This window comes from Callithrix jacchus, chromosome 8, assembly GCF_049354715.1.
Source record: "Callithrix jacchus isolate 240 chromosome 8, calJac240_pri, whole genome shotgun sequence".
Classification (NCBI taxonomy): Eukaryota; Metazoa; Chordata; class Mammalia; order Primates; family Cebidae; genus Callithrix; species Callithrix jacchus.
In genome coordinates this window covers 89,071,350-89,086,959 of record NC_133509.1, presented here as the reverse complement: position 1 = coordinate 89,086,959, position 15,610 = coordinate 89,071,350, and the positions used below count along the sequence as shown (strand labels likewise).

Sequence of the window (15,610 nt, the reverse complement as noted above, 5' to 3'; positions counted from 1 at the left end):
CTTTTTTATGAAGGCTTTCCTGAATATGCCTCTTCACCTTAACAAATTTAACCATCTCTTTCTTTACAATTCTAAGGTTTCCTAAATGGTCCTGCAGACAACTTATTTTTCCAAGCAAGCACAAAAGCCATCAACTGCCATCTCCTACCTACCATTTACAAAATAACATGTTATATCAAAATAATTTATAACAAAATACCACAGTTTCAGATTAAAAGACAATTGTTCTGGCCGGGCACAATGGCTTGTTCATGCTTGTAATCCCAGCACTTTGGGAGGCCGAGGCAGGCGGATCATCTGAGGTTAGGAGTTTGAGACCAGCCTGGTCAACATGGTGAAACCCTGTCTCTACTAAAAATACAAAAAATTAGCCGGGAGTGGTGGTGCACACCTATAATTTCAGTGACTCGGGAGACTGAGACAGGAGAATCACTTGAACCCAGGAGGCGAAGGTTGATTGTGCCATTGAACTTCATCCTGGATGATAGAATAAGACTGTCTCAAATTTAAAAAAAAGGCGATTGTTCTTCAAAAGGTTGGCAACCTTACATTAACTGTATTTAGACATAACACATCATTTCTCACTTGACTACAGACCAATAAAAATGGCACAGAGTCCTAACAGACTTCACCATTAACACCTGTAATACTTCATTCTGCTCCTTCGCATACACATCTACCTTTGTTTATTAGGTGATAAATTCTTCAGATGTAAAGTGTTTCAATTCTTAATCTTTGTATCTATAATACACAGTACAGCCCCTGAAACAAAATAATTGCTTAGTAAATGTTTGTTAAAAGACTAATGAAGAGAAAATAAATAGAGAAAGAAAATAAAAGGGCTAAAAAAAAAAAAAGAGTGCAAGCAAATAGAGAAAATCTTTGGAAAATAGCTACAAACTTGTAATTGAAGCTGAAGCTGGATTAGTGATCTCTAAGCCAAAAGGATTCTTGACTTGTCTCATTTGCTTTTTGAAAACTCTTGTGCTGAAGTGGGTCTCTTCTGAATTTCTCAGAATTACTGGAACATCCCAACCAAACCTAAAAAAGGTAAAAAATATTATTTTAACGAATGTTGAAACTTTATATTATATGTAAAAATCTGTTGTGCTTCATTTCAGCATTAAGTGTCAGAAAAAAGAGGTTAAATCTCTCAATTAACGTTATTTTATGAAATTAATCTAGAACTAAGGGAGATTAGAGATCCCATCCAACTGCAAAACAGTTGGCCCTCTGTGTCAACGAACTGCACATCACAAATATTTGGGGGCGGGGGAAGAATAAAAAATAACAATAACAAATAATACAAATTCAAAACCAATACAGTATAACAACTACAAAGCATTTACACTGTATTAGGTATAGGTAATCTAGACATTATTTAAAGTATACAGAAGGATGTGTGTAGGTTATACGCAAATACTATGTAATTTGTGTACTGGCTCATGCCTATAATCCTAGAATATGGGGGGTGCGGAACCTAGAATCAATCCTCCTCGGATATCAAGGAAGGACTATGTATTGCTCAGCTGGCTGAATCAACATATTCTTAAAAACAAAGAGTTCTATTGTTAGTACATTTGAAAACACTGAAGGAATATGGAGATTACAAATTATACTTAATACAACAGCAAACACATGATGAACTTAATAATTTTTTTAAATGTGAAAAACAAATATATATTCAAGAGGCAAACTATTTAATATGATTTATGGGACAACAGAACTTTTTTTTTTTTGGAGTTGGAGTTTCACTCTTGTTGCCCAGGCCGGAGTGCAATGGCGTGATCTTGGCTCACTGCAACCTCCACCTCCCAGGATGACAGGTGTATGCCCCCATGCCCAGCTAATTTTTGTATTTTTAGTAGAGAGGGGGTTTCGCCATGTGGACCAGGTTGGTCTCAAACTTCTGACCTCAGATGATCTGCCTGCCTCAGCCCCAAAGTGCTGGGATTACAGGCATGAGCCACCACGCCTGGCTGAGACAACAGAACTTTTACAACACCAACTACAGCTCTTCATTTATATATCTTCTATTTTTAAATTTCATGTAAAAATGTAGACTCTGACAATGCACACAGAACAGAATTAAAAGGAAAAAGGGGCTAAACTCAATTCTTAATAAAATTAAAGAACAGCTAGTTTACTCAATTTACATAAAATAATTTAAAATTAACATATACCAGTTAAACTTGGAGACTTCAGCTTAAGATGGCACAGTCAGGGTCCTATTTGACGCACTCCCTTCTCTCCAAACATGCATCAGTGATAGATTAAAAAATAAAAAGAAAAATAAAAAAGACCCCACAGATACCTGAGTCCCATATGCTTTAAACAAAAAAAACAATGACCCCGCTGAAATGAGTAAACAAACTCTGGCATATTTAAACAAAATAGAAGTACTCAGCACTGAAAAGGAATAACTTATTGCTACCCCCAAATGGATAAATTTCAGAAACATCATCCGATTCAAAAGAAGCCTTATGCGAAAGAATATATGCTGTATGATTCTCTAATATGAAATTCTAGAGCAGGCACAACAAATCTATGGTAGAAATAAAAATGAGAACAATAGTTGCTTCTGGGAGTACAGGAGTAGGAAGTAACTTTCCCTGACTGGGAAGGGGCATAAGAAAATTGATGGGAATGCTCAGTATCTTGACAGAGGCTTAAGATATATAGATGATGTGTTTGATAGATAACATTTGGTAAATGTTTCACTTAAGATTTGTACATCTTACATGTAAATGTTACTTCAAAACAACTATAAATGAAAACAAATATTGAGCTCTGGTCGGTAATACATAACATTTTAGAACTTACAGTGAAGTTCTAAAATCATCAAATAAGATAGACCAATGTGTGGATAAAAGAATGGATTAACGTGGACAGATATGTAATAAAGCAATTACAGTAAAATGCTGATGGTAGAATGTAAGTGATGGGCAAATATGTTTTCACTGTATAATTCTTTCTAGTATTCTCTATGTTTGAAAGTATTTATAATAAAATGCTGGGGAAAAGTCATACCTAGGTTTACAGGCAAATACCTTTATGGATCTAAAAAAGGAAAGAAACATAAAGGAATGAGTAAGGCTATGCCATAGTTTCATGGTTCTCGGTCTCGCAGCAGACAGTGGTAAACAAGCCTTCACGTATTAAGGAGACCAGTATGGGCAGTCCACTCCAGAAAAGGGCTGGAGCCAGATTCATAACTTGGAACCAGGAGCTGGATTAGGTCAATATCAACACAGGCAGGTAGAACTGTTGTTTAAGACTTGGTCCTAGGCTGGGTGCACTGGCTCATGCCTATAATTCCAGAACTTTGGGAGGATAAGGAGGGAGGAATGCTTGAGCCCAGGAGTTCAACACTAGCCTGTGCCACAACAGCGAGACCCCATCTCTACAAAAAAATAGAAAATTAGTCAGATATGGTGGTGTACATCTGTGGTCCCAGCTACTTGGGAGGCTGAGGTGGAAGGATCACTTGAGCCTGGGAGGTCAAGACTGCAGTAAGCAGAGATTGTGCTACTGCCCTCCAGCCTGGGCAACACAGAGAGATCCTGTCTCAAAAAAAGAAAAAACAAAAAAAAAGGCCGGGCATGCTGGCTCATGCCTGTAATCCCAGCACTTTGGGAGGCTGAGGAGGGTGAATCACCTGAGGTTGAGAGTTCAAGACCAGCCTGACCAACAAGGAGAAACCCTGTGTCTACTAAAAATACAAAAAATTAGCCAGGCGTGGTGGCACATGCCTGTAATCCCAGCTACCCAGGAGGCTGAGGCAGGAAAACTGCTTGAATCCGGGAGGTGGAGGTTGCAGTGAGCCAAGATCATGTCATTACACTCCAGCTTGGGCAAAAAGAATGAAAGTCCATCTCAAAAAAACCGAAACAAAACAAAAACTTAGTCCTAGACTAGAGGTCTAGGAATCTGGGCATAAATAACTACAAAATGCTTTTGCAATCTATCCATCTGACAAAGGTCTAATAGCCAGAGTCTATAAGGAACTTAAACAAATTTACAAGAAAAAAAACCCATTAAAATGTAGGCAAAGGACATGAACAGATGCTTCTCAAAAGAAGACATTCATGCAGCCAACAAACATAAAAACAGCTCAACATCACTGATATTAGAGAAATTCAAATCAAAACCACAATGAGCAATACCATCTCACGCCAATCAGAATGGTGATTATTAAAAAATCCAGAAACAACAGATGATGGCAAAGTTGTGAAGAAAAAGAAACACTTTGGCACTGTTGGTGTGAGACCTAGAGGCAGAAATACCATTTGACCCAGCAATCCCATTACTGAGTCCTATTACTGAGTAATCCTACTACTGAGTATATACCCAAAGGAATATAAATCATTCTATTATAAAAATAGATGCATGCATACATTCACTGCAGCACTACTCACAACAGCAAAGATATGGAATCAATGCAAATGCCCATCAGTGAGAGACTGGATAAAGAAAATGAGGTACATATATACCACAGAATACTATGCAGCCATAAAAATGAACGACATCATGTCCTTTGCAGGAACACAGATGAAGCTGAAAGCCGTTATCCTCATCAAACTAACACAGGAACAGAAAACCAAATGTTATATGTTCTCACTTATAAGTAGGAGCTGAAAAGTGAGAACACATGGACACATGGGGGGAACAACACAGAGTGGGGCCTGTCAGGGTGGGAGTTGGATAAGGAACAGCATCGGGAAGAATAGCTCATGGATGCTGGGCTTAATACCAAGGTGACTGGTTGATCTGTGTAGCAAACCACCATGGCACACATTTACCTATATGTAACCAACCTGCACATCCTGCACATGCAACCCAGAACTTAAAAGTTAAAGGAAAAATATAAAAATAAAAATAAAATAAAATATTCAACTAACAATAACTGTAAAGAGGATAAACAGTGAGGATGAGAACAAAGGCAGAAAAATAACAAAACAAAACAAATCTACTAAAATTTAGGTTGAAAACTAAAGTTTCAAAACACACAAACATAACACTGAGAGATAACCAATAAAATTAACAAATGAAATAAAATTTAACTTTTGATGAATCTGATTTTATAAATGAGTTAGGTAAGACTGCTCTGGTCCTGCCTAACAAAGCTGAAAAGCAAGTCTCTAACAGACTAAACTATTTCTGAGTAACTTAACTGTGACCCAGAATAAAGCCCAAGAATATTTATAGGAATACAAAAATATCCAGCACCTAATAAGGTAAAATTCACAATGTATTGCATCTGATAAAAAAAATTAACAGGCATGCAAAGAAGTAGGAAAATATTACCCACAATGAGGAGAAAAACTCTATTAAAATAGATCCAGAAATCATACAGATACTTGAATTAGTAGACAAGAATATAAATATAGGTCTCAGAAGTATATTCCATATGTTTAAGAAGAAAAGTAATGACTGCACATATGATATAGAGGCATGGAAGATATTTAAAAGTCCCAAATCAATTTATAGGATGAAAAACATAACGTTTTAGATAAAAAAAATATATAGTGGATGAGATTAACACCAGATTAGATACTGCACAATAAAAGATTAGTACTCTTGAAGACAACATAATAGAAAGTACTGAAAATGAAACATAGAAAGGAAAAATACTGAAAATAAATAAAGCATCAGTAAGCCAAGGGACAACTTTTAAGCAGTCATGTAACTGATGTCTGAACCTATCGCTCAAGTTTGCAGAGGACAGATAAAGTATTTGAACACATAATGACTAAAACCTTCCCCAAAATATTGAAAACTATAAAAACCTACGGACCCAAGAATCTCAATGAGCTCCAAGCACAAGAAACAAAGAAAATTACCTAAGGCAAATAATAATCAAGTTGTTTAAAACCAGTAATAAAGAGAAAATACTAAGAAAAAGAAAAAAGATACACTACAGTTGCTAAAGAAAAAGGATACACTACACACAGAGAAACAAAGATAAAAATGAGAGTAGCTTTTTAATATTAATAAGAAATAATGAAAGGCAGACTATTTGTAAATAACTAAAAGGAAAAAAAATCTTATTGATCAAGGCTGGGCACAGCGGCTCACGCCTATAATTCCAGCACTTTGCGAGGCCAAGGTGGGAAGGAGGGCAGACTGCCTAAGCTCAGGAGTTCAAGACCAGTCTGGCTAACATGGCAAAACCCTGTCTCTACTAAAGATACAAAAATCAGCTGGGCGTGGTGGCATGCACCTGTAATCCCAGCTAGTTAGGAGGCTGAGGCACGAGAATCCCTTGAATCTAGAAGGCAGAGGTTCCAGTGGGCCAAGATTGTGCCACTGCACTCAAACCTGAGTAACAGAGCAAGACTGTCTGGAAAAAAAAAGAAAGAAAAAAAATCTTGTTAATCTAAAATTCTATACCTCTGTTTTTCCAAAGCAAAATAAAGATTTTTCAAACACAACAAAAGCTAAAAGAATTAATCACCAACAGACTTGTACAACAAGAAAAATTAAAGCATGCCTTGGGAAGAAGAAAAATGAATGATACCAAAAAAAAATCTGGATTGATACAAAGAAATAAATAGCAGTGAAATGGTAACTCCATCAGGAATTGATGCATTTCCTATATCTCTTTAAAACTTTACTTGAAGGTAGATGGTGATAAGTTAGAGGTATATTATAAACTTTAAGGGAACCACTAAAAAAAAGTTATTGCTGATAAACCAACAAAGAAGGTAAAATAAAATCACTTAAATTATTTAACTAATGCAAATGAGGACTGAACAAAGGGAAAAAGAAAAAAGCAGACAAGTAAAATAAAAGAGGGGAAAAGAAACAAAGAATAGACAAAACAAACAAAAAATGAATAGCAAGATGGTGGAATTTAAATCTAATCACATCAATAATCACATTAAATGTAAATGCTTTAAACTCCTTAATTAAAAGGCAAGGATTATTGGATTGGATAAAAACATAAGACCCAGCTATATTGTACATACAAGAAATCCACTTTAAATAAAAAGACAAAAATAGTTTACAAGTAAAAGGATAAAAAAAGATGTATCTGCTAACACTAATCAAAAGAAAGCTGAAGTGGCTACATCAATACTAGACAAAGTAGATCTCAGAGCAAAGACTATTACCAGGATCAAAGAGGTCCATTTCATAGTGATAAACAGGTCAATTCATCATGCAGACAAAATATTCCTAAATGCCTACGTACCTATTGATAGAACTTCAAAATATAAAGCAAAAACTGATACAACTGCCAAGAGAAACAGGCAAATCTACAATTATAGTCAGAAATTCTAATAATCCCCACCACTTCAATAATTGGCAGATCCAATATATAGAAAAATCACTAAGAACATCAAAAACTTGAATAACACTATCAACCAATTTGACTTAATTGACACTTATAAAGCATCTCACCCAGCAATAGCAGAATATATATTATTTTTAAGTGCACATTTACCAAAAGAGAGAATATATTTGGTTTACAAAACAAGTCTCAATAAATTTACAAGATGTCAAATCATAAAAAAGTAAGTTCTCTAACCATAATGGAATCAAATTATAAATCAATAACAGAGATATCTTTAAAATTTCCAAATATTTGGAAATTAAATAACAAATTTCTAAATAACTTGGAGATCAGGAAAAAAATCAAAAGGGAATTACTTTAAATTAGGCCCTAAATAAAAATAAAGACATATGTGTCAGAATGTGTGGAATACTGATAAAACAATATTTATAGGGAAATTAAAAGGCACTAAACATTTCTGTTCCATCTCCTGGAACAGAAAACCAAATACAGCACGTTTTCATTTATAAGTGGGAGCTAAATGATGAAAACTCATGAACCCAAAGAAGGAAACAACAGACACTGGGATCTACCTGAGGGTGGAGGTAGGGAGGAGGAAGAGAAGCAGAAAAGATAACAATTGGGACCAGGAGTGGTGGTTCACGCCTATAATCCCAACACTTTGAAAGGCTGAGGTGGGCAATCACCTGAGGTCAGGAGTTTGAGACCAGCCTGACCAATATGGGGAAACCCCATCTCTACTAAAAATATAAAAAATTAGCAGGGCATGGTAGCACATGCCTGTAAGCCCAGTACTCAGGAGGCTGAGGCAGGAGAATCGCTTGAACCCAGGAGGCTGAGGTTGCAGTGAGCTGAGATCACACCATTGCATTCCACCCTGGGCAACAAAAGCAAAACTCTGTCTCAAAAAAAAAAAGATAACTATTAGGAATGATTAATACCTGGGTGATGAAATGATCTGTACAACAAAACCATGACACGAGTTTACCTATGTAACAAACCTTCACATGTACCACTAAACCTAAAATAAATGTTTAAAAATAAAAACAACAGAAATCTCAACCTTATAAAATACGGGCCACCAATGAGTCCAAGTTTCAATCAACCAAACAAGTATGAGTTAACATTTTAGATGTAAAATTTCTTGAGAATATACCCAGATCAATCAATATGATCTGATCTAGTGTTACATCCTATTCATTGGCTTAACAAATTTACAATCCATCCTCACATATATTCCCAGGATTCCATGGATATAAATTTGCAAAATTTTGCAATTCTTTTCAAGGACGAACTATTTCTAATCAGATCAGATTGTGTCCCTATATTACACAACATACAGAGATCTGGGCCTCAAGACAAGATAATAGAGGTACGTCTTAAGTGTGGATAGCCGTTTGCAAAGCAGCTGCCCTAGGTGAGGTTATTACAGGATCTTCAAGCAAGAAAAGGCTAATTTTCTCACACATGGAAAGTAAGCAGCTTCTGTCAACAATGGATGCTCAGAGTGACTGGAGTTTTTTCAAGATTCTCAACTCTGTCCATGTCTACCTACATTGTCCCCATTCCAAGTCTCAGGGTTCCACTTCTTTCCAATAAATATTCTACATGAGACACCGACAAAAGCCAGGTAATTCTATTACTAGTGTAATTAAAACTGTGTTTAGGCACCCGCCACCATGCCCAGCTAATTTTTGTATTTTTAAGAGAGAAGGGGTTTCACCATGTTGGCCAGGCTGGTCTTGAACTCCTGACCTCAAAGATCTGCCCACCCTGGCCTCCCAAAGTGCTCGGATTACAGGCAGAGAGCCAAGACCGCACCACTGCTCCAGCCTGGACAACAGAACAAGACTCTGTCTCAAAAACAAAATAAATAAAATAAAACTGTGTTCAATTTTTAGCAAGGCAAAATAAAGTGCTTTAGAACCACAGAAACTTTCTGATTCTCTAAGACTTGACCAATCTAACAGTTTGAAGACCTGACTTTGTCATTTTCTTTCTGTTAGTGCTCTGGTGAACACAGACGCCCCCATCTCACTTCCCCCTCAGTCCCTGTAGTCACCATTACTGCCATAACAGGCAAGCCCTTTAGCCACTTGGTCCTCCAGCACACTGCTTTAGAAATAATTTTATCACAACCAACCAAATATAATAATTTAATTGTGATGCCACTCTATGTGGTGGGTTACTAGATTATTTCCTACTGGCAAAGAGCTAAAGAAATTACCAAACCGACCCCCAAATTCTATCTTTGAAAGTTTTCTCACCAGAATCTCATTCTTAGTGACAATTTATCAGTCGCAGTCCATGCAGGAGTCTGAAACTGCATCCGTTATTTTAACAAAAAGATTTTTATTTTTTAAGTTATCAGCATCAACAAAGAGAAATTTTAATATGAATAATGTTAATCATATGTTGAAGAACTTAAAAGGCAAACAGAGGACAGTGAGTCCCTATTTATTTGATAAGAAGTAGCAACAGCAGGAAGCAGCTATCACTCCTAGGACAAGGGAACAGAGAAAAGAGAATAAAGAAAATTATATAGTTTTGAACTTTGGAGAAGAGACTATGGAACTCAGGACTCAGATCTGAGGAAAGGATACTGGTAGCTTTAAGGGAGTGCATAAGGCTGGTTCTAGCAGAGTAGGGAACCATAAACTGGAACAAGTGGGACCCACTATTAATACCAGAGGGAGGCACTATTGTGGCAAGTGAAAGACAAGAAAGAAATCAACAGAAAGCAGCAAGTCTCTTCATCCCGTCCAGCCTTCCAGTCTCCCTCCCTTGTTGGCAAAGCCCAATAGGTAGTCAGCTTGCAAAGAAGAAATGTAGTTTAGAGTTCTGCCCTAGATTCACAAGGCAGAGGATGGTATGAAGTTTAGGTCAACAGCTTAATCAACTGCAGTCAAGAGGAGGCTGGGAGTAGTTACTGAGTCATGGTCCCTGATTATTTGAAACTGTTAAAGGGTGTAAATGGCCTTTTGGGTGTCTTTGTGCTCAGTGCCTGGCAGAAGCTATCAGAGCTCACAGAAACCATCACATGGTGAAAGAAAAATACTATACTTCCAGTTGTATGCTTCTTTGCTATTGCTATTGGGATTCCAAAAATCAGATGCTCCTGTTCTTTCTGCACTACCACACAATGCAGGTGGACGTGGTAAACAGTGGAAAGAAGCAAATGGTGAAAAACTCAGAGCAGTACTAAGGTGAAAACCATGACAGAGAAAACACATGACCAATAGGGATGGTATTATGGGAAGTTAAAACAAAGCAATGAGAAGGGTGAAAAACATGTGTATTAACTAGTTTGCCCTTCTGACTGGGGTACTATTAGAACGATGTTTTTATGAGATCTACATGGTGTCCAAGTTTTCATCATTTCTAGTCCATAAATATGTGGCCTTGCTTAAGTTTGCAAATAAACATAGTAAAAAGCTTATCTACAGGGGCAAAGCTAACTCAGACGGAGAGAATAGCTGGGTTAGGCTCAAGGTTCCTGGTTAGACCTAAATCAGGATGAAAGTGACTGGCATTTAAATGGTCTTCTGGCCTCAGCAGTGCTTAGCCCAGACTTCCAAACGTTCTACGACTCCATAGGCTTCCACTCTTATAAAAGTCTTACCCAAATGGGGTGATTTGGCAGTTATTAAATTTTCAAACCAAGTCTTAAAGCTGGCAGAGCCAGGATTTGAAACTGTCTGACTCCAAAGTCTGTCTGTTAACCACTACAAACATAAGGCTCTTGCCTACCCTCTTCCCAATACCGAAGATTGGTATCTAAGATATCTAATTAGTTGGCCTATTTAAAATAAAAATTAAAGCACATAAGGCAATTATCAACTAGTTACTATTTTCCTTAGTGGAGGAAAATTATGTTTCATTAAGAGAATAACACTAACATTATAGTCATTTAAAAATCTTGTGCTAAGACTGCTTTTCTCACATGGGCAACACCTTCCTAATTCCAATGACAAACTTTCATGTAATGAACAATAGCAATAAAATCTGATGGGTCAAGAATAACCAATTGTGTAAGATTGGTCTTTGTTTTCCAATCTTATTCTCACATACAAGTAATTTGCATTTCCAATCCTCACCCACATATAAGGCAAGGAATTCTAGGCTCTATTGCTGGTAGGGTGAGGGGCAATGCAGAAATGTCAAAACTTTGGTCACTTCCTAAAGATGGCATATGTTTTCGTAAGCTGACAAGGGCCCGTGTTCTTTATGGCAATCAAATATATGCAACCAAAGGCTATTTTAAAACTCGTTTTCCATAGCCTTCTTTATTCACTAACATGTTCTCCTCTGCCCCTCTGCTCATGCCCAGCTTGCCTTCTCTGAAATGCCTCTTCTTCCCTAATATATACATTTGACTCCATTTATTTTTCAAAATACTCATTCTCCGAAATCCAGCTCAAGTCTCTCTCTTCAACAGAGTCTTCTGTGACCTCTTCAGACTATGGCTGTTATCCACTTAGAATTGCTGTTTGATCTTTTTGTAACTATTATCTTCTCAAAGGGACTCTGGAGGCTGTGGCCTAGAAAAACTATTGTGGGTTAGTAACACAGTTTCACCTCGCTATTATTTACAAGGCTTGTCTAAACATGATACAACAGCATCTCAAGTGAGAAATTGAACCTCTAGATTAGAAGAATTGCTCAGCGGTTATCTAACAGTCCTTTCTCCTTGTCTCCAATAGGCAACTGTCCTGTCCTCGGTGTAACTTATTTCTAAGGTCTCTTCCAGCTCTAAAATTATGATTTTACAATTCTATCGACTTAAATAGTACTTCAAAAGGTTTGGAATCTACATAGAAACCATTAAACTCTCAAATGGTAACAGTTCAGCTACAAGTTACGCTGAAAGATCTGAGGCTAAGGGCTCCATTCAGGTCAGAATCACAACTATGAATCTCGCTCACTGTCCACTGATCCAGTCTGTGCACTGTAGCACAGGTAACTGACTCATTCTAAACACACAGTAGGCCCGAATCCAGGACAGAAGCCAAACGGAGAAGCACTTTCTCCCAACACCGAGGCCAAGCCCTTCCTGGCTGCTTTATCGCCTAGAAACAAAGCTGAGTAAAACACCCCAATCCGGTACACTCCAAGGTGCCCCAAACGACGCGGACCAAACGGTAATGCTGGGCAGTGACGCAGGTGCAGCGTCCACCTTGTTTTCCTCCCAGAGAAAGTCGGAGTCCGCGGCACTGGGGGACACCGGATCCCCGACGTCTTCGGGCACGCGGCCCTCCGCCTCCTGTGTCCCCTGCAGTTCGTCACGACCCCACTCCCGGAGTGTCCGCCCCTTCGTCTCTCACTCCTGGGACACTTACCATCCCAGTACCAGGCCGGTGGTCACGATGAAGCAGGTAAATACCACCGCGATGTAAAAAAGCGGCGAGTATTCATAGAGGGTTACCAGAAACACCGCAGCCATCAGGGTCTCGCTCTGGGCTGAACCCGGCTCCAGCCGCGTAGCCCAGCCCAGGCGAGCCCAGCCCGCCGGGCCAGGCAGAAAGTCACTACGGTGCCCCAGAGCGGACAAACTTTGTAGATCCGCACTCGCCTGGGGTTCTCTTGAGCTAGACTTTAGGGCAGCCTCGCGGGCAGCGGGAGCCGGTGTACCAATCACGGCGCCGCCTGCAGGACTCACCACGCCCCTCCCGCTCCCGTCCCGAGCTATTGGCTACGCAGACGTGGGGGACGACTTGCACCGTCCCGGACTCGAGAGATTGGTACCCAGCGGGCGTCTTAGGCGCTCTGGCCTAGTGGTGATTGCTGTTCTGCCGGCAAATTCTAAATAGACTTGAGGGCCAACTCTGTCCTGGCCTTGGGCAATGCAGGTTTTCTGAAATGAGAGAGACGCAGTCCGAAATTTACGTGCACCGTTTCTAAATCCTGAAACCCTACGCATTATATCTTAGGCAAACTTGGGAGGAGGGGGAGGAGGAGGAAGAGAAGGAGGGCGGGCATCTTGGGTTCTACAAAATGAAATAACCATAGGCACAGTGAAAACACAAAACAGGAGTCTCTACCGCAAGCAGTTTATACGAGACTTGTCAGCCTTTTCAGATTGGACTTAGTCTTAGAGGAAAATCAGCTTATCTAAGATTCTCTTAGAAATAAAACATCCGCTTCCTCCCTCACCCTCCTCTTTTTCTCCTTTTCTTATACTTCTCAAGTTAGCATTAGCCAAACATTTGAACCTGTATTCGTTTACACTTTAAGAATAATTTAAAAAAAAAATTTTTTTTTTTAACCACCCAGAAGCTTTTTAAAAAGTACAGAAAGTAGCTAAATGCCCACTCCCTCGTCTCAACCCCATGAGTCAGCTCCATTGAGGTGGCCTCCCTGAAAGTCTTTCATAACACTTCATTGACACCTCATTGGTTTGCATGTAATCCTAAAGCCACATCCATCTACATCAGAGAATGGGGATATGTAGTCTTACTATTTGTAAGCAGCAACACGCCCTGCTACAAATCAGAGTTTTGTTACTGAAGAAGAAAGAGAGGATGGACACTGGGGTAGGTAACTGGTAGCCTCTCACCCGCCTAAGTCACCAGTAAAATTTGTGCTTGAGAAAGAGGAACTAAGTTTATCCTATGGCCTCACATATTCCTTAGCAAATGACCACATATTCTCTGGAGCAGCACTGTTTGAGAAGCTTACTTCTACAATACAATTTTTAATTACTATATATCTGACTTGTGAAAGTATATAGTTTAATCAGCCCTCAATCGTTGGACAATTTTTCATTGCTATAAATAATGCGCAATGAACATCCCTACAGCTAAAGTATTTCCTTAGGATAAATTACTAGAGATGGAACTATGGTTAAAAGAAAATGCACATTTTTAAAGACTTTGTAGAACTACTGCTCTCCAGAAATGTTGTACCAATTTGTATTCCCACTCTTTCATCGATAGTTTGCCATCATTTGATATTGTCAGTTAACAAAAATATTAGCCAATCCGAAAGGCAGTTTTATTGCAACAAAAAGGATTTCTACAATGAAATGAAAATGTAGGAAGCTCCAAGTTAAAGTGACATTAAACACATACATTGAATTTTTCTTCCTCCTCAAGTCCACTAAAACTGCAGTAAAGAGATTAAAAATGTAAATCTACAAAACAAGAACAGGAAATATAAAATAGCAGCAATATATTGGGATGATGAATAAGAATAATTCACTAACCAATATATGAAAGCCAAATCCCAAACCAGCAGCAGAGACAACTGAGACCCAAACTGATTTACTTTGAAGAATTCTCAAAAAGAGCAAGAACTAATACAAACTTAACTAGAGTCTTTATCATTTCCCACTGGGGTATCTGCTAGGGCCACTGAAACTTGTCTCTCTAGTTTCAGCATAGATTTTCCAATGTATTCTGCACAGTGATACTAAAAATGATTTTTCCACAGCATGTACTTTACTCCATTGCCAAAAACCCTTGATTGTCATGTTATATTTCCTTGAGGACGAAGTTCCCAAGGTCCTCGTGTGGCATACCCAGTTCTACATGACTTGACTTCTACTTTTCCCTCATTTACTCATTCAGAAAATGTTTATTGAGTGTCAGATATGTGCCAGACACTCTAGAAAGCAATTAGGGATACAATAATAATCAAAAAAATGACATATCCCTGTTTTTACGGACCTTAGTATCTCAGGGAAGAGATAAATGTTAACCAAAGAATCATGAACAAAATATAAAGGCAGAATTATGATATGTGTTGTTAAAAAGAGAAATATGGGCAGCCAGGCACAGTGGATCATGTTTCTAATCCCAGCACTTTGGGAGGCTGAGGCAGGCCAGTCACTTGAAGCCAGGTGTTTGAGACCAGCCTGGGAAATATGGCAAAATGCTGTTTCTACTAAAAATACAAAAATTAGCTGGCTGTGGTGGTGCATACCTGTAGTCACAACTATTCAGGAGGCTTGAGGACCGCTTAACCTGGGAGGTGGAGGTTGCAGTGAGTCTCAACTCACGGCACCACTGCACTCCAGCTTGGGTGACAAAGGGAGACTCCATCTGAGAGAGAGAGCGAGAGGGAGAGGGGGGGGAGAGAGAGAGAGAGAGAGAGAGAGAGAGAGAGAGAGAGAGAGAAAGAAAGAAAGAAAAACATGGAGCTGTGAGAGCATACAATGGGAAAAATGAGGGGGATATAATGTACAACAAGGAAACCTTCCCTGAAGAACAGATAGTTGAGAGAGAGGCAAAGGAACAGGAGGGGAGGAAGAGCATTTAGGGCAAAAGCTACAGCACATGCAAAAGCCCTGAGGTGAGAACTGAAAGACTAGTA

At 38.8% G+C, this 15,610-nt stretch overlaps 1 protein-coding gene across 2 annotated transcripts in view; it reads right to left on the bottom strand.

The window, feature by feature from the left end:
• The window catches only part of CGRRF1 (cell growth regulator with ring finger domain 1), a 28,561-nt gene extending 15,734 nt beyond the window's left edge, over nt 1-12,827 (bottom strand). For both annotated transcript variants that reach the window (XM_002753920.7, XM_009006053.5), the window contains exons 1-2: nt 12,637-12,827; nt 902-1,041 (exon numbers count right to left, since the gene is read on the bottom strand). In XM_002753920.7, coding sequence (XP_002753966.1) covers nt 902-1,041; nt 12,637-12,740 — 244 coding nt within the window. In that variant the 5' untranslated portion in view covers nt 12,741-12,827. The remainder of the gene's footprint in view (nt 1-901; nt 1,042-12,636) is intronic.
• Nucleotides 12,828-15,610: the final 2,783 nt, after the last annotated feature.